At 42.5% G+C, this 24,899-nt stretch overlaps 1 protein-coding gene across 49 annotated transcripts in view; it reads right to left on the reverse strand.

The window, feature by feature from the left end:
• The window catches only part of RIMS2 (regulating synaptic membrane exocytosis 2), a 748,357-nt gene that overhangs the window by 316,345 nt on the left and 407,113 nt on the right, over positions 1-24,899 (reverse strand). For 35 of the 49 annotated variants that reach the window (XM_073330341.1, XM_073330373.1, XM_073330345.1 and 32 more), the window contains 2 exons: positions 19,931-20,139; positions 3,893-4,012 (listed from right to left, as the gene is read on the reverse strand). In XM_073330341.1, coding sequence (XP_073186442.1) covers positions 3,893-4,012; positions 19,931-20,139 — 329 coding nt within the window. Of the gene's footprint in view, positions 1-3,892; positions 4,013-19,930; positions 20,140-20,258; positions 20,327-24,899 lie in introns of all 49 variants that reach the window. The other 14 variants (XM_073330357.1, XM_073330391.1, XM_073330372.1 and 11 more) reach the window with 1 other exon arrangement.

The raw sequence follows: 24,899 nt of genomic DNA on the forward strand, positions 1-24,899 counted from the left end.
TACCCTCTTTCCCCCTTTTTCTGCTTCTTCTCTCTCCCCCACACTCAGTAAAAATATATTTAATCAATAAATGACTGTTTTAACCTCTCACAGTTTTACAAAAAACCATCCACCAATCTTTTAGTGCCTCATTTCGTGAAAAATATAATATTCTGTAATGTTGACTTTTTTTTTCTTTGTTTGATTTTCTTTGACTCTAAGGTGGAGCATTTTCTTCATGATGAAAAATGTTTGTTCAAGCAAAAGTGGATGGGAACCTGGGAGGCAGTGACCATGAGATGGTCGAGTTCAGGATCCTGAAACAGGGAAGAAAGGAGAGCAGCAGAATATGGACCCTGGACTTCAGAAAAGCAGACTTTGACTCCCTCAGGGAACTGATGGGCAGGATCCCATGGGAGAATAACATGAGGGGGAAAGGAGTCCAGGAGAACTGGCTGTATTCTAAAGAATCCTTATTGAGGTTACAGGGACAAACCATCCCGATGTGTAGAAAGAACAGTAAATATTGCAGGCGACCAGCTTGGCTTAACAGTGAAATCCTTGCTGAACTTAAACACAAAAAAAAGCTTACAAGAAGTGGAAGATTGGACAAATGACCAGGGAAGAGTATAAAAATATTGCTCGGGGATGCAGGAGTGAAATCAGGAAGGCCAAATCACACCTGGAGTTGGAGCTAGCAAGAGATGTTAAGAGTAACAAGAAGGGTTTCTTCAGGTATGTTAGCAACAAGAAGAAAGTCAAGGAAAGTGTGGGCCCCTTACTGAATGAGGGAGGCAACCTAGTGACAGAGGATGTAGAAAAAGCTAATGTACTCAATGCTTTTTTTGCCTCTGTCTTCACGAACAAGGTCAGCTCTCAGACTACTGCACTGGGCAGCACAGCATGGGGAGGAGGTGACCAGCCCTCTGTGGAGAAAGAAGTGGTTCGGGACTATTTAGAAAAGCTGGAAGAGCACAAGTCTATGGGGCCAGATGCGCTGCATCCGAGAGTGCTAAAGGGGTTGGCGGATGTGACTGCAGAGCCATTGGCCATTATCTTTGAAAACTCATGGCGATCGGGGGAAGTCCCGGACGACTGGAAAAAGGATAATGTAGTGCCCATCTTTAAAAAAGGGAAGATGGAGGATCCTGGGAACTACAGGCCAGTCAGCCTCACCTCAGTCCCTGGAAAAATCATGGAGCAGGTCCTCAAGGAATTAATTCTGAAGCACTTAGAGGAGAGGAAAGTGATCAGGAACAGTAAGCATGGATTCACCAAGGGCAAGTCATGCCTGACTAATCTAATTGCCTTCTATGACGAGATAACTGGCTCTGTGGATGAGGGGAAAGCAGTGGATGTGTTGTTCCTTGACTTTAGCAAAGCTTTTGACATGGTCTCCCACAGTATTCTTGCCAGCAAGTTAAAGAAGTATGGGCTGGATGAATGGACGATAAGGTGGATAGAAAGCTGGCTGGATCGTTGGGCTCAAAGTGTAGTGATCAATGGCTCCATGTCTAGCTGGCAGCCGGTATCAAGTGGAGTGCCCCAAGGGTCGGTCCTCGGGCCGGTTTTGTTCAATATCTTCAGAAATGGTCTGGAGGATGGTGTGGATTGCACCATCAGCAAGTTAGCGGATGACACTAAACTGGGAGGAAAGGTAGATACGCTGGAGGGTAGGGATAGGATACAGAGGGACCTAGACAAATTAGAGAATTGGGCCAAAAGAAATCTGATGAGGTTCAACAAGGACAAGTGCAGAGTCTTGCACTTAGGACGGAAGAATCCCATGCACCGCTACAGACTAGGGACTGAATGGCTAGGCAGCAGTTCTGCAGAAAAGGACCTAGGGGTTACAGTGAATGAGAAGCTAGATATGAGTCAACAGTGTGCCCTTGTTGCCAAGAAGGCCAATGGCATTTTGGGATGTATAAGTAGGGGCACTGCCAGCAGATCGAGGGACGTGATTGTTTCCCTCTATTCAACATTGGTGAGGCCACATCTGGAGTACTGTGTCCAGTTTTGCGCCACACACTACAAAAAGGATGTGGAAAAATTGGAAAACGTCCAGCGGAGAGCAACAAAAATGATTAGGGGACTGGAGCACATGACTTATGAGGAGAGGCTGAGGGAAGTGGGATTGTTTAGTCTGCGGAAGAGAAGAATGAGGGGGGATTTGATAGCTGCTTTCAACTACCTGAAAGGGGGTTCCAAAGAAGATGGATCTAGACTGTTCTCAGTGGTAGCAGATGACAGAACAAGGAGGAATGGTCTCAAGTTGCAGTGGGGGAGGTTTAGGTTGGAGATTAGGAAAAACTTTTTCACTAGGAGGGAATGTGTTACCTATGGAGGTGGTGGAATCTCCTTCCTTAGAAGTTTTTAAGGTCAGGCTTGACAAAGCCCTGGCTGGGATGATTTAGTTGGGGATTGGTCCTGCTTTGAGCAGGGCGTTGGACTAGATGACCTCCTGAGGTCCCGTCCAACGCTGATATTCTATGATTCTATGATTTTAAAGCAATGTGAACTTTTAATTGCATAACAATAGAATTTGTGCTTATAACTCTATTTTCTGCTTCTATTATTTATCTTTAATATAAATCTCTACCTTTAAGGTACAAGTAATTTGCAAAATAATATTACTAAGCAGAGGAGTTTAGTCAACGGGATTAATTAATTACTCAACCAAATCTAATTTGGTTCATTAAGTTTATTAAAAATACTTGTTGTATTAAGGATTTCTCTCTGTCTGGAGACGAGGCACATTGACTTTACTATGTATCTCTGAGAATCAGGAAAGAATGTATTATATAGTATAATCTTCTAATTCTATACCTTAGATTTTTTAGCATTCTTTATGCAGCAATAAAATAATAATATCAAATCTGTTTTAAGGTTAGTTTTAAAGCTTAAAGAAACAACCTGATAAAATTAAAATCCATGACAGCAAAACTGTTTAAAACAAATAGTACATCAGTATAACATAATGCAAAGTATTTAATAATTATTGACAGAGTGATATTATTATCCCCTTGTCTTAAGTTTTCTGATCCTTAAACAGTGCAATACATACCAAACCAATGATTCAAGCTTGTATTTTCACTGACCTTGTCCTCTCACAATGTAAACATTTTTCAATTAAATAAAAATTTCAAAAAATTCTAAAGCAGATTAATATTGCTCATAATGAACTGTGCTGACATAATCCCTATTTACAGTATCCCAAACTACAGACTAATCTGTGCACTTGAACTGAAGCCAGTACTATGTTAAATGAAGAATATTAGATTAATCAAACTTGTTGACAATTTACCATAAATAAAGAAGTTCAAACCACATTTACAGGTTTCTTTGCATTCTTTTTTACAAAATTTTATTCATTCTTCTTCTTGTGCTAGTATTCTGTTAGAATTAAACCCATTATCTCAAAGTCTACAAGATATACATGAAATGAGTTAAAACATGAGATATAGATATGTAAGTTATAAGCTAACAGATGTGTACTAGACATGAAACCATAATAAAGCAGAAAACATATTGCTTATCATATAGAATACATAAATACAAATTAAATCACAACTCAGTTTATTTAAAACATAGAAGTCCATAAATGCAATTCAAAACAACATAGCATTAAGATAAACAAAGTTCCAACACCTTTCTAGTATACATTTTATTAAGCACATCTAAGTAATCATTGAAAAGTAATTGAAAATTGAAAAATTGAAAATTACATTGAAAAGTAATCATTTTGGTAATTGAAGAAAAAATGTCATTATACTGTATTTCTCAGTGTAATGGCAACATTTAAAATAATGTTTTTTCTTGCATATTAACTTAGTTTACTTAACTTTAAATGTGATTACTTAACATTTAGCTAACAAAGTAATACATATTTTCAAAATTGTCCATTACTAACCTTCAATCCAAGCACTGCTCCCGAGTCTCTAGGCACGCTTCCATCTTTTAGTCGTTTATTTAACAAAATCCGTCCAATTAGACGGTCTCCATCTTTGGATGGCTGCCAGGTCACAGGATGCTATGATGAAGTGTTAATGGAAAACATAGTGAACATATTTTCTCAGAAAAAAATCTCAATATTATTTTTTCATTTCCAGGAAGTTTACAATTTTTGAAAGCAGTATGATTACACCATTATTAGTTTAATAGAATCATAGAAATAAGCTCCAGAAAAGACATATTAAGTCATTCATTCTATCCCTAAGTCATTTAAAGAATGAATAAAATCTCTACCTCACAAATGTATTCCTACACCCAATTTGTAGAATATCCATAACTATCTTTATACAGAACATGTTTGTTTACAATGTAGTTTTAGCTGTATTAGCCCGAGGACATGAAAGATGCAAGGAGAGTGATGTAATATCTTTTACTGGACTAACTTCTGTTGGTGGAATGGACAAGATTTTGAGCTTCACACAGCTCTCCTTCCAGGCTGGAGAAGGAAACTAGAATGTTTAAGTTAAATAGAAGGTGGGACAGATTGTTAAGCATAAGGGTTCACAGATGTTATTGGAAAATACTTAAATGACTTGGGCAATTAACATCTCTGCAGTCACAGACAATGGGAAGTTGTATGCAGCAGGGTGTGTCACAAAGTTGTTGTAATGGGTGATACAATCAGTGTCAGACTTGATGAGAACCCATCCTGAAAGAAATCTTTCCCAAATCCCTTCTTCTATCCTTCAAACAACATCCTAACCTCACCAACCTCATCAGAAGAAGCAAGCTCCCCACGGACCAGGACACACCAACTCAAAACAGCACCAGACAATTCCAAAACAGAAGATAAAAAACCCGAAGACGTATCTCCACCCCTACAATGATCAACACCTCCCCCACAACATACCTTTGGGGTCCTACACATGCCTATCATAATATGTGGTGTACCTCATTCTGTGCATCAGATGCCCCACCAACAACTATGTAAGTGAAATGGTACAACAGAACTTGACATTACTGCATGTAGTCCAGAAGGGACAGTATTGCAGTCATCAATTTTGTATATGCAGCCACTGCCAGCTGAAAACCAAACATCACATAGCTAGGAAAATCTTAGGCCCTGAACAGCAAGGCCACGCAGCTACATGTCTGCAGCTTTGTTTTCAGAATGGGAGGATGGGACAGTAAGTTAACAGATTATAAGTATGGAAGACAGTGAGTGAATAGCGACCATGATTTTAAGTGCCCCAACACGTTGTTATGATGAGAAATGTTTTGATGATAAGAGATAATGAGTAGTTTTGCTGAAATTAGAAAAATTGGTGACTCACTAGGTGTTACTACGATTGACCACAAGGAGTCACTATAGGTTATGTGCCTTGTTTGAGGTTAGTTATAAAAAATCAGGTGAAAATACTGTGCTTGTGCCAATTATTTATCAGACAGGTGAGCTGTGCCCCCACTGATTTATTTCTAATGCTGCCTGGAGAGAAACAGTCAAATTACCACTACTTTGGGTTCTGAAAACCTGGGTTACAAATTTGGCAAGCCAGTTGCCAGGAGTGCTGGAGAGGAAGGTAACGATTGGTACAAACGGTTTGCCATGCACTGCAAGAATGGAGGATGTAGGACAGGGTATGAACCTGGAATTTCCCCATGTGTGGGCCATGAGTCAATTTTTCGTTATTGGGACTCAGGGCCCCAGGCTGGTGGCCTGGTCGAGGGATTATGTCAAAAGGAAAGGGAACATCTAGAAAGAAAGAACAGTTGGAAATGATTTTGGGAAGCATCTTGACTGATTTTGTACAGGAGCATGGTAATGGTCTCTGGAAGCTTTACCAGTCCCAGAACGTTCCTGCTGCTCTGTAAGCAGATGGTAGCAATGGTAGTAGATAAAGAGAAAAATCAGTTAAAGGCAAGAGTGGAGGAATTAGAGAAAGATAAAATTGAGAAAGAGAAAGAGATATACAGCTTGAAGGCTAACTCAGTCACCCTCTGGACTGAGATAGTGGCAACGCAAAAGCAATTGTGTAATAGTGACAGTGAGAGAGTAAGTGAGAACATGGAACAGGAAGTCTGTGGATTGAAACAGCAGACAATGGAGAGTAAAGGAATTGTTAGAGCGTTACTGAAGGATTCTCAGGATAAGACCTCGGCAGATTACGGGTAATGTAAGAGACAAAGTTGTACTCTTAGAGCCATGTTGCGAGATCAGAAGGTAATAATGGCTACGCTTTGAGGGAATAGTAGTTTAGGAAGGAGGGATGGGTCAGAGGAGGACCCTGATTTGTATCCTTCTTATTATATATTGAGAGGGATGGTCCTTTTCCCTTGGGCCCTTCTCAGTCCTTGTATGGTCACTTGAAGACCTGAAGATGCCAACACCTATAGCTCCCATGGTGAGGAAGATTGGTCTCCAAGGGGTAACCAAGAAGGAGAAGAATGGGTAGAGATTCGGTCCCTCTCCCCTGGCCAGGTTAAAGCCACAGAGAGATTGGCTGGCCCATTAAACCAGAGAACAGCATTGGCATGGCTGGCAAGGATAGCTGGCACTCTCGATCTCACTCTGGCGGATGTGACAGCAACTGCCACTCTCCTCTCAGACCTAGGATAGTGGCCAGAGGTACGGGTTCCCAGATGCTTTGGCCCATAGAGCCCCACTTTTAGATTAGTTGTTTCTGTCTGTAGTTTTTCTTGTCTTAAGTTTTCCTTTCTTCCTAAGTCGTTCTTCCACACACACTCTTCCCCTCTTTTGCTGCTTCTTCTCTCTTCCCCACACTGACTCTTGCTTCCCCCACACTCTCCAACCATGGTGTTTTTTTCTTTTGTATTTGTTTTGAAAGTTAAGGGTTAAACCCACAACTTTACTTTTTACTTTACTGAAAGTATTTTACTGTCCCTGAAGATATGGTTGCCAAGCAACAGAAATGTTTGCTTTGCTAATTATTCTAATTATTGAAAACAATTTTGAGAAAAACTGTAAATTAACAAAAGAAGGATCAGGCCCAAAACCATTTGTTTTATGGCCACAAGAGGACTTGTGGTTGCACATGAAGCAACCCCGTTTAAAGCAATAACCCTCTCAGATAATACTCTAAAGGAAGGCAAGGGCTAAAGGGGAGAGAGGAAAGAGAAAAGCCCTACAAAAGTTGGGGTAGAGCTCCTCATCTCTGGCAGGTGGAAATTTGGAGACAGCTCCTAAGGTACAAGCCAAAGGAAGACATAGATGAATTGTCCACTCTGGAACTTTTGTTAACACTGGCTGAGCACGAAGGGAAGACCCCAAGTGTGCCTCCCGCTGCTGCCCTTAGGAAGGCTGGGCACCCTCTAGATCTCCCTATTTGGACACTGATGGGTGGGGGAGGTTCACAGTTTATGTTGAGGGGCATTCAGAGGAGGCATTCAGAATTGTTACAGGTGCCACGTATTCCTTGATGGGTACCCAGAATGAAACCCTGTTTGAATCTCCAACTGGAGTTAAAACCTTACCGGGTATTAATGAGGTACAGAGTGTTGTTCCCTTTTGCAGGGACATCCTGTATTGGGTGGGGAGGAGGAGAAATAAAAGGGCAATTTGGCTTAATGGATTTGGGAGGAGAAGGGATCCTGGGATTGATGTCTTGAGAGAATTAAGAGTGTTAGTTGATTTTGCTAACAGGGTCCTATGGGAAATGCCTCCTGGCCCATCCTGGGAACTAGTGGAGATTTCAGCAAGCTACTGGCTAGCAGCCCTTAAGGCTTCTGAAGAACTGGAGCGGCCAACGTAGCCCCCGAGAAGTTCTGGCAATTGCAGAAAAATATTGGGAGGCCTGGGCCAAGAATAAAATAGAATGTGATAAAATTGAGGCAGAAATCCTAATTACAGGCCCCGATTCCCCAAGTCCAGAGCAGGATAGGTATCCAAAGGAGGCAGAAGCCAGGCTGAAAGAAATAACTGATGGGCTTTTAAGACACGGGGTTTAATGAAATAATCAAGCCCCAATAATGCTGACCTCTAGCCGGTCCTTAAAAGTGATGGCAGGACTTGGAGGCTGGTAGTGGATTTTTGCCATCTTAATCAGGTGACCCAGCTGATGGCCCCCATAGTGGCTAAGTATCAGGAAGTACTGGCCTCCATTATAGGAGGGGCCCAGTGGCTTTCAGTTTTGGATTTGTCCTTTTTTTTTTTCTTTTTCCTTTTGGCTATCTCTTTACATTGGGACAGCTATTATAAATTTGCTTTTACCTTTCAAAGGAAGCAATTGTGTTTTGCCAGGGTCCCCATGGCCTGGAACAATGCCCCTCTTATTTGTCATGCCTGTGCAGTTAAGATGTCAGATGAGATGCCTGAAAGAGACAGTGTGATTTCTTATGTGAATAATATCCTGGTTTGCACTCAGACTAGCGAAGAAAATTTGGAAGTATTGGATAGGGTGTTACAAAAGATATAGGAAATTGTATTTAAAGTAAGCCCAAAGAAAGCCCACTTGTACTCCCAACAAGTAAATTACTTTAGAGTGAATTTGGAGCAGGAGGGGCATTCCCCTGGTCAACAGAGAGTTGAGCAGATTCCTAAACTTCCAGCTCTTACAGACATAAGAGCTCTTAGATCCTTTTTTGGAAATGGTTAATTTCTTCCAAGATTTTATTGAGGGATTCTCAGAGAAAGCAGCCCTGCTGCATGACTTGTTAAAGGAGGGAACAGGATGAAACAGCAGTTTGTGCTGCAGCTGGCAATTAAGAAAGGGGGGTGAGAGTTGTGCTGAGTCAGAGTCATGGAGCAGGGCTTGGCCCTTTATCTTATGCCTCCAAAATATTAAGTGAAGTCAAGAGGGGATTCACCCCCTGTGAAAAGGAAATTTTGGCACTAGTATGGGCTTTGCAGCGGGAATATCTGGTGGGACTGTCTCCTGTGTTACTGAAAACTGTCTACTCTCCAGTGAAATATGTGCTCACTGTGAAGATTAATAAAATATATGTGTCTAGCCCCAACAAGCCCTAAGCAAATTAGGGTTGATGAATTTGCTGAGCCCCAAGTTGTGCTAAAAGCCTAGTTAAAAGTTTAAGAGCCCCCTCCTGGGGAAAAAGGGACTCAGGCCCAGATGGGTCTCAGTAAAAGTTAGTAAGTTCAGCTTAAATGTTTAGTGATATGTCCCCTATATAGGAAGGGGGAAAGTTTGTTTTGCTTTGTGTTTTAGATTATTAACTGCTTTTGCTGGTTTTGGATTGCAGACCTGCTCCTTTGGTGGTGTGAATCTGGAATTTGTTATGTTCAAGGCAGGGGGAGACTACCCATGGATGACCATGGAGTGTAAAGTGAACAATGCAAACGAAATGAATGTCAATTTGAGGACCCAGGAAGCAGGGAACAATGCTGCCGACGTCTTTTAGACATGTTTCACCACCACTGGGACAAAATGGATGCTCACATCTACCTCCCTCCTCCAGACTTTTCAAGAGTGAATTTCATGTGAGTTGAGGGAAGACACAACAATAACACAGGAATCTGGGAGTACAGATGGGTAACAAACAAATTCAAATTCTTTCCTCCCCTGTGAAAGCCAGTGCATTCACTTGTGGACTGGCATCCCTAAGCAGGCAGCTCCAGGAGAAAAGACAATTCATTTTAGGCTGAAACACTCCCTTTTATTCCCAAACACTGGACAAGAAGATCTGGGGAGGCAAAACTACAGATAGTGATAACAAAACAGGAATGGGAGGTTATTTTACCCCGTACTTTGGAGGTCCCAGGTCCTCAGGAAATTTATAACAGAGACAAAAAACAGTTACTTATCTCTTGTAACTGTTGTTCTTTGAGATGTTGCTCATGTCCTTTCCAATTAGATGTGCACATGCCACGTGCACGGCAGCCAGAAAGATTTTCCCTTATTAGTAGCCATTGAATCAATCCAGGCGCCACCTGGAGGTGCACCTTCATGGCACGGAATATAGGGCACTGTTTACCCACTGCCACCTCAGTTCCTTCTTGCCAGTTTGCTCTGACAGAGGGGTAGGTGGGTGGGTATTGGAATGGACATGAGCAACACATCTCGAAAAACAACAGTTACGAAAGGTAGGTAACCGTTTTTTGTTCTTCGAGTGATTGTCAATGTCAATTCCAATTAGGTGATTACCACACTGACATTTTGGAGGTGGGGTCAGAGCTCAAAGGTTTGTTGATGGTAGCACCGGTCTGGCAAAGGCTGTGTCATTTCTACCCTGCTGAGTGATGGCAAAATGCGGGGTAAAAGTGTGGATTGAGGACCACATCGCAGCTCTGTAGATTTTCTGGGTTGAAACCTGGGCCAGGAACTCTGCAGACCATGCCTGTGCTCTTGTAGAGTGCGCTGTAAGCAGAGAGGCAGGTATCTGCGCCAGATTGTAGCATGCCCGGATACAGACGTGATCCATAACGAAATCCTTTGTGAGGAGACTGTAAGACCTTTCATTCTGTCTGCTTCTGTGACAAACAGCTGAATAGACTTCCAAAATGGTTTCGTCCGCTCAATATAGAAAACTAACGCCCGGCCAACATCCAATGAATTAAGTTTTTGCTCCCTGCTGCTTGCATGTGGCTTGGAGAAGAAAACTGGAAGAAAGATATCCTGGTTAACATGAAACTGGGAGACAACTTTAGGAAGAAAGGCTGGATGCGATCTAAGCTGAACCTTGTCCTTATAGAACACAGTGTAAGGAGGCTCAGATGTTCGAACCTTGAGCTCAGACACCTTCCTGGCTACCAGGAATGCCACCTTATATGAGAGGTACTGCAGAGAACATGTTGCAAGTGGTTCAAAAGGTGGCCCCATTAGCTTGGAAAGGACCAGGTTAAGCTCCCAAGCGGGGATTGGCTGTCATATGTAAGGGTATAGTCTGTCAAGACCTTTAAGAAAATGGCCTACTATCAGGTTGGCAAAGACTGACCAGCCCTCCACGCCTGGATGGCAGGTGGAAATGGCAGCCAAGTGTACCTTTACTGAAGATATAGAAAGCTCTTGCAGCTCTAGGTGGAGGAGGCAGTCCAATATCATAGGTATGGATGAAAGTCTTGGAGACGGGAGATATTGCGAAGACCAAATTGTGAATCTTTTCCATTTTGCCAGATAGGTAGCCCTAGTGGAGGGTTTTTTACTGCCAAGGAGGACTTTCCTGACTGGATCCGAACAGGCGAGCTCTATCAGGTTCAGCCATGGAGCTTCCACACCGTGAGGTTACGAGATTTGGGGGCTGGAGGCGGCGGTGATCCTGGGTTATCAGATCCAGGAGCAGCGGTAAGGTGATTGGGTTTTCCACGGACATATCCAGGAGAGACATGTACCAGTGCTTGCGGAGCTATCGTTATCACCGAGGCCTTGTCCCTTCGAACCTTGAGCAGGACCTTGTGAATGAGGGGTATGGGTGGAAATGCATACAAGAGGTGTCCCTTCCAGGGAAGAAGGAGCACGTCCATGGTGGAGCCCTGGCTGTGATTTGGAAAGAAGCAGAACTTCCTGTTGTGCCGCGTGGTGAACAAATCTATCTGGGGAAATCCCCAATGCTGGACGATGGTATTTGCGATATCTGGGCAGATGGACCACTTGTGGCTGTGAAACGACCTGTTGAGATAGTCCACCAACTTGTTCTGGACTCTGGGAAGGTACAACGCCTCCAGGTATATTGAGTGAGCTATGCAAAAGTCCCACAGTCTGAGGGCTTCCTGGCACAGGGGAGAGGAGTGTGCACATCCCTGTCTGTATAAAACATCGCTGTTGTATTGTCCATCATGGCCGATTCATTTGGAAGGGAAATGTGTGCTTGGAATGTCTGGCACACTAGACCGACTGCTCTCAGCTCTCTGACATTGATGTGAAGTGAGAGCTCCGCTTGGGACCAGAGGCCCTGAGTCCTGAGGTCTCCCAGGTGCACTCTCCAACCCATCGCTAACATGTCCATCACCAGCAAAAGGTGAAGAGGACACCTGCAAACACCGCTTGAGGGTCGAGCCACCATAGGAAGGATGTGAGAACCGGTCAAGCTAGAGTGACAATTTTGTCTAGACAGTCCCAAATAGGCCAATACCCTGAAGCCAACCATGCCTGAAGAGGTCAGAGTCTCAGTCTGGCATGCTGTACTACATAGGTAACAAGCAGCCATGTGGGCCAGAAGCTTTAGGCAATTCCTTGCTGTGGTGGTAGGGAACTGCCTAAGACTCTGTATGATGTTGCACAGGAACTGGAAATGTGACTCCAGGAGGTACCCTCTTGCCTATGTAGAATCCAATACTGCCCCTATGAACTCTATCCGCTGAACGGGGGATAGGGTTGACTTCTGTATGTTCAGTAGAAGGCCCAGGTCATCGAAAGTAGCCCTTATGAAGCTCACTTGCACCTCCACTTGCGCCCTGGAGCAGCCCTTGATTAGTCAATCGATGAGGTACAGAAACAGCTGCAACTGATGCTTGTGCAAGAATGCAGCCATGACTGCCATGCACTTGTTAAACACTCGAGGAGTCACTGATAGGCCGAATGGAAGGACTGTCAAGTGATAATGATTGTGGTTCACCATGAACCTGAGGTACCTTCTGTGGGATGGCATTATTGAAATATGAAAGTAAGTCTCCTTCAAGTTGTGGGTGGCATACCAGTCCCCCAGATCCAAAGGAAGGGATAATGGAGGCCAAAGAGACCATGCAGAACTTCAGTTTCTTTATGAACTTTTTGAGGTCTCACAAGTCTAGGATGGGCCTGAGGCTGCCTTTGGCTTTTGGTATTAGGAACCATTGGGAATAGAACCCCTTGCCCTTCAGCTCTTGAAGAACCTCTTCCACTGCCCCCACCATTAGGAGCATGTGCACCTCCTGCATGAGGAGTTGCTTGTGAAAAGGGTCAGGGAGAGGGGGCGGGAGGAGAACTGGAGGGAGTATCCCCTTTCTACCATGTGGAGTGCCGAGCAATCTGATGTAATTCGGGGCCATGCAGGGTAGAAAAGGGACAGTCAGCACGGGGATGGATCCAGAGTCTGGACTGGTGTGTCACCCCTGGGCACACCTCTAAAAGTTCTGTTTCTGGCCTGAGGACTGTTTCACCTGCCCAGAGACCTGGGTTGATGAGAGGGGAGGCCCCTTTCTATTGTTCCTGTTACACCTCTTAGAAAAATCCTTCCTGTTCTGTGGGTGGTAGAAACTGGGGTTGAGGCTTAAAGTGCCTCCATTGCGTAGCTGGAGTATGCAGGCCAATGGACTTGAGGGTGGCCCTTGAAGCCTTGAGTCTATGAAGCCATGAGACAGTTTTCTCTGAAAAGAGGGCTGAGCCTTCAAAGGGAAGGTCCTGTATGGTCTGCTAGACCTCATATGGGAGCCCTGATACTTGCAGCCAGGAGCTGCTCCGCATTGCTACCCCAGAGACCATAGTGCAGGTGGCCAAATCAGCCACATCGAGGGCTGCCTGGAGTGAAGCACTGGCAATTAGATTACCCTCCTCCACCAAGGAGGAGAACTCTGTCCTGGAGTCCTCTGGTAGAAGCTCTATGAACTTCGCCATACCTCCGCATGAGTTGTAGTTGTACTTGCTGAGGACAGCCTTGTGGTTAAAATTTGGAGCTGGAGCCCCTCGGTGGAATAAATTTTCCTCCCAAAGAGGTTCAGCTTCTTAGTCTCCCGTTTTTTAGGGGATGGCCCTGGTACCCTTTGCACTCCTGCTCATTTTCCGCCACTACCGCTAGGGAGTCCAACGGCGGATAAGTATAAAAATTCACAAACCCCTTAGAGGGAATGAAGTACTTTAAATCAGTCCTCTTTGCCGTCAGTGGTAAGGAGGCGGGGGTCTGCCACAGTGTCGTAGTGGTGTCCTGAATAGTATTTATAAGTTGCAGGGCAATACGGGAGGGCCCAGCGGGGGCAAGTATGTCCACTATCAGATCCAATGTTTCAGCGACCTCCTCAACCTGGATCCCGAGGTTCTGCACCACTCTTCTCAGCAGCTGCTGGAGCACCTTGCTGTCCCCCAGGGCAGGGCCGTCGAAGTTCCTGCCACTGCCTCATCAGGCAAGGATGAGGACACAGCCCTAGCAGGGAGTGGGTCCTGCTCTCTGCCCCTGGCACCAGTGCCTGGTCTTCTGGTGTGACCAGTGCCGGTGCGGCCGGTGCAGTCGGTGCCAGTGCAGTGTGGTGCGATTTGTCCTGACCCGGGTGAGGTGCCAGATGCACATTTGATGCCAAGACCACTGACGCCGACCTCCGCAAATGGGACTCTTGGTTTTGGCCCTGACGCTGATGGAACGCCCAGGGATCCAGAAAGGCCACTGGGCTGGAGCCTGTCATTGTTCAGGCCACAGTGCCAGATAGAACTGTTGCCTGTGTCTGCTGGACCTGGACCACCCGCTTCACCTCAACTATAGGATTCCGACTCTGACTGGGAGGACTCACTGGAGGATGACCACAGAGGGGCAGTGCCCACTGGTGCCGGGGAGCGGTGCCGGGAACTTGGGGACTGGTGTGGCTCTCCTATCTATCCGCTGGTGGAAGGTACTGGTAACCGGTGCCAAGGGAATGGTGATCAGCATGATACCCTTTCCAGCTTGCCCCTTGATGGCATCGAGGGTTTCACAGGCACCTGTGAGATGGAGCTCAGTGTCCTGTTGCACCTAGGAGGGAAAGACGGCACCATGAAGGCTATGAGGTCCCTGGCAGCCTTGAACATCTCTGGCATGGAAGGCAACTGCAGGTGGTCGCAACCTTCCTGGAACGGGGAGTGCTGGGGGCCCAGACTCAACTGGTCCCATGGTGGGGCAGGAGTTGACGGAACCCTAGACAGCCATGCCAAGCTTACGTGGCCCAACATGGGTCTCACAACAGTGGTCTCCTCCTGCGCCAGTCTGGGCGTGGGTAAGCGACCCCTTTTGGGTCTCCTCTTCTTGTGGGGAACCAGGGATTGTGAACAGTGCCACCCACTGCCCTGCACAGGGGCCCTATGTGGGAAATTTTGCTGGTGCCGACTCCTTCCTCGGTGCCGACTCATGCTGCAATGATGCTGGAGCACTGCACAGTGATGTCGAGGTGCTCGGCATCGGCTCAGCTGACCCTGGGTCCAAGTGGAGATGGAGGGCAGCTTCCATCAGAAGGATTTTGAGGTGCTGGCCAAGCTCCTTCTGAGTCCTAGGGCAAAATCCTGGTGGGCTTCCCCCAAACACTTCAAGGAGGAAGTGTGGTCACTTCTGGGCACAGACATGCCACAGGCTGCACAGGGTTTAAACCCCGGGGACCAAGGCATGCCCCGGTAACGGGGGAGAACGGGAGGATGGGGAGTACCCCCAGACAAACTTCTAGAGAGAGCTAACTAACTAACAACTACTAAGACTAACTATATCAAACTAACTATTTACAGGAAAAATCTGCTAAGAGACAGAGAAGGCTTGCTGAAGCTAGAGATAACAAGCATTCCAGCTAACCATCACAGGGCCCCATGCCATGAAGGCATGATTCCAGGGGGTACCTGGATCGACCCAAAGGGTGCTGCTAAGGGAACATCTTTCCAGCTGCTGTGCATGTGGTACACTCACACCTATTTGGAATTGACATGAGCAATCACTTGAAGAAGAAAGGATGTTTGGATATTGAAGCTAAATGGTGCCGTGATAAAATGGTTATTAATTTGAAGCCCAATATGACAGGAAAATGGCTCCTTCAGGGACCCCATGGAGTAAAAGGTATAGAAGTGTGAATTCTGGAACTACCTGTAATTAATTTGATCAGAGCATATGTGGTTCAAAGCAATGTAAAGAAACAACTGGTGATTAATCCAACCCACACCCTGAATAAGGTTATTGTGAACCTCATTTTAGCAAATATCTCAACGATAGAACCCCATTTTGGAAAGTTTGTCCAGCCATTATATGAGGGCTGGAAAAATTGGATTAATCTTCATGATGTCCCCAGACCATGCAAGAAATGAGTAAAAAGGGACATACTGGAAGCATTTGGCACAGGGGTAGGGGTTTTTAATAGTATAAAGGAGGAAGTGATTGTGAATAAAATGAATTCAGTGGGGCAACACCTAAAGTATTTAGTAACATCTCTGAGGGTATCCTTAGATCAGCTATGCTCCATACAAAATAGGGTGGCGCAGTTATTAGAGGAATGGGAGCAATCCCAAGAAAAAGATCATCTCCGTCTCTTGCAGGCTGTTGGTACCCTCCAGAGTAATGTTTCCTTAGCCCTGGCATGCATGCAAATGGAGATGTGAATTAGTGATGTGGTAAAGGACATGATTTGAGATGATATGTGAGGGATACTCCCATTGGAAGTTAGGAGCATTATTAGGAAAAATTCCATCCAGATTGAGAGGGATTTACAATCCTATTGGAAAATGGTAAATTTTGCATATGATAAAAGATGTTGAGCGATTATTGTTTTACTAGTGTCAGAAGCAGAGATAAAGTGAGTCTTAATGCTAATGAGATAGTGATAGAGCCCTTGGATCATAGGGTATGGGTACAGAAGAGGCCCAAGGGTTGAAGAAAGTACAATTGGGAGTCTGCTTAGAAGAACCTGGCATTGCATATGAATTCACCACAAATACCTAGCAGCCACAGAATATATGTTTAGAAGTAATAGAGGGAAAATGTCATTATGCTGTTAATCCATTTGTAAATGAATCTGTGATTATGTATATGGGTGATAATTGTATATGTCTTAGAAGTTAGTGCCCAGTTCTTATAATTAAATATGTGCATCATGTATCTCATGGTCCCCATGAAAATAGATGATTTTGCCATGTTCTAGTTATTGAAGGATATGATTTTAAATTTCAAGTGCCTGAGTTGAAATACAGCCAATTAAAAATGAAATACACATTGTACTCAGATGTAATAACTGCACCCATTGGAATGAACTGCTTTTACAGATATTGCTTCAACATTCCCTTTTGAGGAATTATTTACATGCTGCTAAACAAGAGGCATGTATGGTCTTGGTTATGGTCACGGTCCATCATTCTACCCATGAAATTAAACATGTAAACAGGGTTAGCAAAAACTCAGAACACAAATGGTGGGAGACATTGTTGGTCCCCCATGGCAACAGGGATTTTTAATCTGGCTTTACCAATTGTGGTGATTTTGGTGTTTCAAATGGTGTTGGTTGTTTTGTTCCTGGTGCTGACATGCTGGATTCAAAGGAAGATAAATTCAAAGCCCATGCTTTTGCAAACCCTGGGTATCCCCTGAGGGAACCTACACGGGGTCTGGTCTATAATGAGGCAGAATCAGGGGTGAAAATTGAGAGTGCCAGCAAGAAGATTATTGCTCAGTCTCGGTCAAGAGTTTTGAGCCTATGCTGGGCCTCTTTAGTAACCGATTGAACTCATTGCGTATGTGTGTGCAGATCTTCATATTAAAGATATACAATCTGCAAAGAGGGGAGTGTTACCCAAGAATTTGTCATTCTTGCATGTACCCCAGATGGGACAGTACTGCAGTAAGCAATTCTGTATATTCATCTACTACCAGCTGAAAACCAAACATCACATAGCTAGAAAAATCTTAGGCCCTGAGAGGCAAGGCCACACAGCTGCATGTTTGCAGCTTTGCTATCACAATGGGAGGATGGGACAGAAAGTTAACAGATTATAAGTATGGAAGAGAGTCAGTGAATAGCGACATTGGTTTTAAGTGTCTTGACACATTGTTGTTATGACTACAAATGATAAGAGATAATGAGTAGTTTTGCTGAAATTAGGAAAATAGGTGACCTACTAGGAGTCACTGTAGGTTATGTGCTTTTTCTGAAGTTAGCTATAAAAGATTAGGTGAAAGTACTCCATTGTGCCAATTATTTATCAGATGGATGATCTGTGCCCACATTGATTTATTCCTGACATCCTCTGGAGAGAAACAGTAAAGTTACCACTGTTTTGGGTTCTGAAAATCCTGGGTAACAAAACCAGACAATCACTACACTATCAAATGAACTCAAACAGGAAAATAATAAAAGAGAAAAAACCCCTACCACCAGTGGGTCAACACTTTTCACTAAGTAATCATTCTACATATGACCTCTCAGTCCTCATCCTCCATGGAAACCTGCATAAAACCTTCAAAAGGCAAGCCTGGAAACTTAAATTCATAACTCTGCTGGACACTAAAAACCATGGACTTAACAGAGACACTGGTTTTATGGCCCATTACAACAATTTGCAACACATCCTGATGCCTACTAACCCTCCCTTGTCCTACAAGTGCAGAGATGCTAATTGCCCATTTCATTTTAAGTGGTCTCCTACAACTTGTCTGAACCCTTATACTTAACAATCTGTCCCACCTTGTATTTAGTTTGGAAACTCTAGTTTCATTCTCCAGACCTGAAGAAGAGTTGTGTGAAGCTTGTCCCTTCCACTAACAGAAGTGGAAGATATTACTTCACCCACCTTGTCTCTTTTGTACACGGTAGAAAAGTACAGATATTTAGATATACATGATATATGTGATCATTACATTTGAGTTGAAACAAAAATGGATGTTGAAGTCTAACACAATAATCCTGATGCTGAATAGGAAGTACAGCAGAACCTCAGAGTTACAAACTCCTTGGGAATGAGGTTGCTCATAACTCTGAAATGTTCATAACTCTGAATAAAACGTTATAGTTGTACTTTCAATAGTTTACAGCTTTGAACATTAATTTAATACAGCTTTGAAACTTTACTATGCAGAAGAAAATTCTGCTTTTAACCATCTTAATTTAAATGAAGCAAGCACAGAAACAGTTTCCTTGCCTTGTCAAAAAAATTTTAAATTTTCCCTTTATTTTTTTTAGTAATTCCCGTTTAACACAGTACTGTACTGTATTTGATATTTTTTTTCAGTGTCTCTGCTTCTGTTTGATTGCATACTTCCAGTTCCAAATTAGGTCTGTGGTTGACCGGTCAGTTCCTAACTCTGGTGTTCATAACTCTGAAGTTCTACTGTAGAAGTCAAAACTGAAACCTGATATATTGAGACTCAAACTTATTCTCTTTTCCACCATTCTAACCATCTCAGTTTTCCTCTCTATGAATATGTAAAGCCTTTCGGACACGTTTACATTCTCTCAGTGCTCCAAAATTATCAAAAGGACAAATTAAATGTAAAGTTATAAAGTAGTAACTCCCCATTCTGATGTATTTATTGACATAACATTATCGTTTATAATAGTTCATACATATTAAACATATTCAGAACAGCTACGTTTGAATATTCCATCATCCCTCTACGGTGTGTGTGTGTCTCTGTGTGTGTACACACACACACATAGACACACTCATACATATTATTACTTTATATTATTATAACATGCTGAATAAAACTCTAAATAAACTTATCATTTATTTGGTGTAATCATAGTACTTTTTCACAACTATACACTAGTTTCATGCTCCTCTCCATGCAAAATTAACTGGCAAAGGACATCTCCTCTCCCGTTACATCTAATAACTCTAAAAAGATTTATCACAATCCCCACCAAACGAAAGGCAATACTAACAAATATCAAAGCAGATGGCAAAGATTCTAATACTACACAATACTCCACAAAAATGGCATGACAACAAAACAAAAGAACAAACATGACAGTGAAAGGGAAAAAAGAAAAACAACTTTTCTGTGCAAATGGACCAATTTTTCTCCCTTTTTTACCTGGAATTTAAACTATTAATTTTATTTTAGCCCCAGGAGCACATAGGCAGGAAATCATATAAGCCAATCCAACAGAATCCTCATTGTTAATAACTTTATAATTGAAGGTAACATCACCAAGTACTATCATGCGACCATGAGACCAAACATTCCTTTGTGCCTGAATATTTTTTTCTTGTGCTACCAAATAGTAAAGTGACAAAGCAAGCAGGAATTTTTGGTTTTGTTTTTCTTTTCTGCACCTTAAGAAATGCTACATTGTCTCTAAAAACTCCCTGTCTTTTTATTAAACGCACTGTTTTAATGAGTGACACAGAGCAAACGAAGACCAAATGAGAAGTTTAAAATGCAGGCTCCACAATCTCAGTACCTTCTCGCTATGGCTATGCTCTTCATTTAGAGTTGTGCTACTACACGTATCTACCCCAGAGTCTTTAACTTGAGGCTCAGACCATTCCAAGTCCTCTTCCAAAGAGTGGCCACCAAAGCACACCATTTTCTTGTGTCTCTCAGATAAGGTGTTAGAATCCGACAAAACTGCCTGCTCACTAGTTTTTCTTTTTCCCCTTTGACTGTCCCCTATAAGTGTGGGATAAAAAAAAAGGGATACAAAAAAGAAAACATGCAAAGGTGTAAATAAAACAAAGGAAAAGTGAAATGATAAAGTAAACTGAATGGTAAGGCTCCACATGTCTCACCAAAGACATTGGGGATGCCTCACTGCTATGCCAAGACGTATGGTCCACCCAGTTGTAATCCATGTCTCCTGTGAGAATCAGACAGACAAGATAGTGCAAGTAAAGGAAAAGCGAAAGAAAGGACAGACACAGATATAATAAACTTTTAAAAATTTGTGGTTATCCTGCCTGATTCATAACCTTTGTCTGTAACACTGGCTACAACGTTTTCAAGAGAAAGTTGAGACTCTAAAACAATGGAATACATGGAATGTGGAAAACGGCATGTTTGTGTGTGTGTGTGTGTGTGTGTGTATATACATATTCAATATATGTAACATATAAAGACTGATTCAATACCATTAACAGTTCTTTGAAATTCTTATGAAAATACCTACAAATATCACAAAAAGATGCGACAACTTAATGTGTACACATTTGAAACTTTCTGGACGCTGACGACAGTAAGAGTAACTTGCATCAGCTTTGTCAGTATTGACCTAATAATGGGTTTGTCTTGTTGGAAAGACCTTCTTGCCTTTTTCAGATCAAAATAATGATTTTTCTCTAATAGCTATAACAAAACATCTAAACAGTGCAATTCTATATCTCACTTTATTGTAATAAGCTTCAGAATGTTGAAACACCTGTCAAGAGATTATAAATCATTAAGAAAAATAAAAGGTACAAAATACTCATAATTGATTGATATTAACTTTGCATAAAATTCATAGAAAAAATTAACATTCATGAATTAATGCAGGCAAAATTATTGCTATTGTATTGTTATCTCAAAACCTGGAATTAATGGACTGTATTTTGATACATAACAAACTTTTAAAATATTTTCATACAATAAAAATGTAATTTTTATACCAGAAAGTTGACTTAGATAAACTGAGAGATACTCATACTTTTGAGCAGTTGTTCCAAAGGATTAATGCTATTGTCAATAAAAATGAGTGATAATACATGACTATGTGCTATATAAATATTTTCCCATTTATCTAGGTTCTGTAAATTGTAGAATATACCTAAGTCTTTTGGCCTTATAACATTTTCCTTGTACCATAAATGTCATGTTACTATATGTGAAAATTTTTATTTTATCTTTATTTTCTTATTCAAGACCAACTCCTGCCTCCTGCATCTAGCTGCAAGTGTAGGGTCCAATAGGCAACAGAACCTATGTGGTTCTGTAATCCATGGTACAGGCCCCTGAGACACCTCGCCTGTATCTGCCTTGTACCTCAAACCATTGCTCTGTGGGGGGCTCAATGTGTGCTATTGAAACAGCTCAGAGAAGTTTGGGATAGTTCACATCAGGTGACAGGGTAGAGTATGACTAGTGAGTCTGATATCACTCTGATCCACTGACCAAATCATATTGCATATGGGATGCACACATACAGATCCCACAGAACTAACTACCCTACACAAAGCTTATTCATGGTTTTGCAGGGTGATCGGGTTTAACTCTCAGTAGGGCTATTAGCTGAGCTTCCAAAGCCCTTACACTTTACTCAATGGCATTTCTCTATCTGTAACATGATAACTTTTGAACAATGCATCCCATCAATTCCAAAATTTCAGAGAATGATGTAGGCATCAATGGTCAAAACTCTACTGATTTTAGTGAAATCAGAAAACCGAAAATGGGAGACAAATGGAGCCCCAGACATCTCTTTAGAGCAGCAAAAGCCTCTAGCACTACTGCAATTGTCTATGGATCACAGAACTGGTAGATAGTATCCATTATGCCTTTCAACAAAACAATTCCACTGTTCATCTCTGCTTATCCTTTCAATAGTATAACATATTGGCATGTTGAAAGACTTCTCTCCGAGACAGAAGGAAGAATAATGGTGGAAGAAAAGGGAAAGAAGAGCATATGGGCCCTACAGCCCATGGAATGTGCGGGGGAAATGGGGAAGCCTGATATAAAGGGGGGAGAATAGGAGATGCTGCAACAGATGGAGGGAGAAAAGGGAGCACACAGAATCCCAGGTAGGGGAGAAGAATGGAGGGTCCTGATATGGGGGATATAGGATTGTAAGTAGCCCCTGTGATGGGGTGGAGAGTGGAGTACCCTGGTATGCAGTGGAATTGTTTGGGGGGTGGGAATAGAACCCCCAGTGAGGGGATTGGAGGATACTGGTATGGGGAAAAGGATGGAATGGGGGCCATGGAAGAAAAGGGGAAGAGGGCACATACCACTCCTGGCATTGGGGGGCAATGGGAGATGCTGGTATGGCAGAAGGAAGGAATGGGGAAGACAGAGTTCTTGCCATGGAGGGGAATAGAGGACATGGGGAGAAATGAAAAGGAGGTACATACAATGCAGCTGCTTTAGGGAAAGAATGGGAGAACTTGTTATGGGAGGTGGGGAGGGATACACAAAGAATCTGGAAGATAAAAGATTGTGGGAACTGGCAGGGAGACCTTGAAAAGGAGGGGATCGGAAGCTGGCACACAGGAAGCTCATATAGTGGAACGGAGGAATGCAGGGAGCATCTTGCATGTGCAACAAGCTCAGCCCGCACAAGCTATGAAATGTGCGACTCCCTAATATACAATAAGCACTGCATGAAAAACAGAAAGCTTGAAATGTATGTACACTCTTCAGTATCAATCCCTTAGCCCTGCAAACATCTTCAAATTAAAATAAACCTCTTTATGTATACATAAAAATGGCACTGAAATAAGCCTTAACAAAGGCTTGGTTTTAAGATCCCAATGGGACAAAATTCAGGGGGAAAATATGAAAATCTTTCTTTAACTCCGTCTATACATAGTCCATATAGTGTATAAGATCCCCCATTATTCTGAGGTTCTCTGAAAAAAAGTCTTAATCAGTTCTTCTTGTATTTCTGGTCACATTTAAGATCCTCAATGATTCCCAATCATATCTGCTCAGATTACAAATAAGAAAAACTGTGGGGAGTTGGGGGTGGGAAATTCAGATATAACTGACAACCTTACAGACTTAACTGGAATTTGAAAGTCCAGCTAAGCTCTGTTTAACATGTACATTGTGGAGATACTAATGTTGGACCCATGGTTAGAGTCAGAGTTAAACTGCCCTTAAAGCAACAGGACTACTAAATATGTGAATGGCAATACTACAACAAAAAAACCCTTCGAAAACAGACTCCAGCGGGAAACTGCTGAATTGGAATTAATTTGCAAACTGGTCACCATTAAATTAGGCTTGAATAAAGACTGGGAGTGGATGGGTCATTACACAAAGTAAAACTACCCCATGCTTATTTTTCCCCTACTGTTATTCACACCTTCTTGTCAACTGTTGAAATGGGCCATCCTGATTATCACTATAAAAGGTTTTTTTTTTCTCCTGCTGATAATATCTCACCTTAACTGATCACTCTCATTATAGTGGGTATGGCAACACCCATTTTTTTCATGTTCTCTGTATGTATCCACTGCATGCATCCGACGAAGTGGGTTTTAGCCCATGAAAGCATATGCGCAAATAAATTTGTTAGTCTCTTCGGTGCCACAAGTACTCCTCATATTTTTTGCTGATACAGACAAACACGGCTACCACTCTGAAATCTCATGAAAGTCTCTAGAAGTTTACATATTCTAAATATTTATTATTTAAAGGTCTGAGCCTGCTGTCATTCAAATCAATAGGAGTTTTGCTTGATTTCACTGAAAACAGGATTAGACCCTACTATGAAAGGACTTCTTCAAAGCCATGGTCATCTATCATAGGAAGAATAGTAAAAGACCAATATGGCTCCAGCAACAGCACTTTAATGACCTGAAAATCAAAAAGAAGACACCAAAAAGTGGAAACATGGACAAATTGCTATGGAGTACAAAATAGCAGGTCAAGCACATAGGAATAAAATCAGAAAGGCAAAGGTATAAAATTAGTTACACTTAGCAAGGCACACAAAAGACAATAAGAAGAGTTTCTTTTAACAGAGAAAGATGTAGATGTAGGTCCTCTACTTGGTGAGGAAGGAGAGCTAATAACTGATTACATCAATAAAGCTGGGGTGTTTAATGTATATTTTGCTTCAGTCTTCACTAAAAAGGTCAGTGGTGACCAGATACTCAACACAATTATTGTTAACAACAAGAGGGAAGGAATGCAAGCCAAAATAGTGAAAGAACAGGTTAAAGAAGATTTAGATAAGTTAGATGTATTCAAGTCAGTGGGACCCAATGAAATTCATCCTAGGGTACTTAAGGAACTAGTTGAAGCATTCCCACAACCTTTATCAACTACCTTTGAGAATTCCTGGAGGATGGGTGACGTCCCAAAAGATTGGAGAAGAGCAAACATAGTACCTGTCTTTAAAAAGGGGAACAAAGACAACCTGGGGAATCATAGACCAGTCAGCCTGACTTCAATACCTGGAAAGATACTGGAACAAATTATTAAGCAATTTGTAGAGAATCTGGAGGATAATAGGATTATAAGGAATAACCAACATGGATTTGTCAAGAACAGTCATGCCAAATGAACCTAATTTCCTTCTTTGACAGGGTTACTAGTCTAGTGGACGGGGGGAAGCAGTAGACGTGATATACCTTCATTTTAGTAAGATTTTCCACTCAGTTCCCAGTGACATTCTTATAAACAAACTAGGGAAATGTGGTCTAGATTAAATTACTGTAAGGTGGGTA

This window comes from Lepidochelys kempii, chromosome 2, assembly GCF_965140265.1.
Source record: "Lepidochelys kempii isolate rLepKem1 chromosome 2, rLepKem1.hap2, whole genome shotgun sequence".
In the NCBI taxonomy this organism is placed as follows: domain Eukaryota; kingdom Metazoa; phylum Chordata; order Testudines; family Cheloniidae; genus Lepidochelys; species Lepidochelys kempii.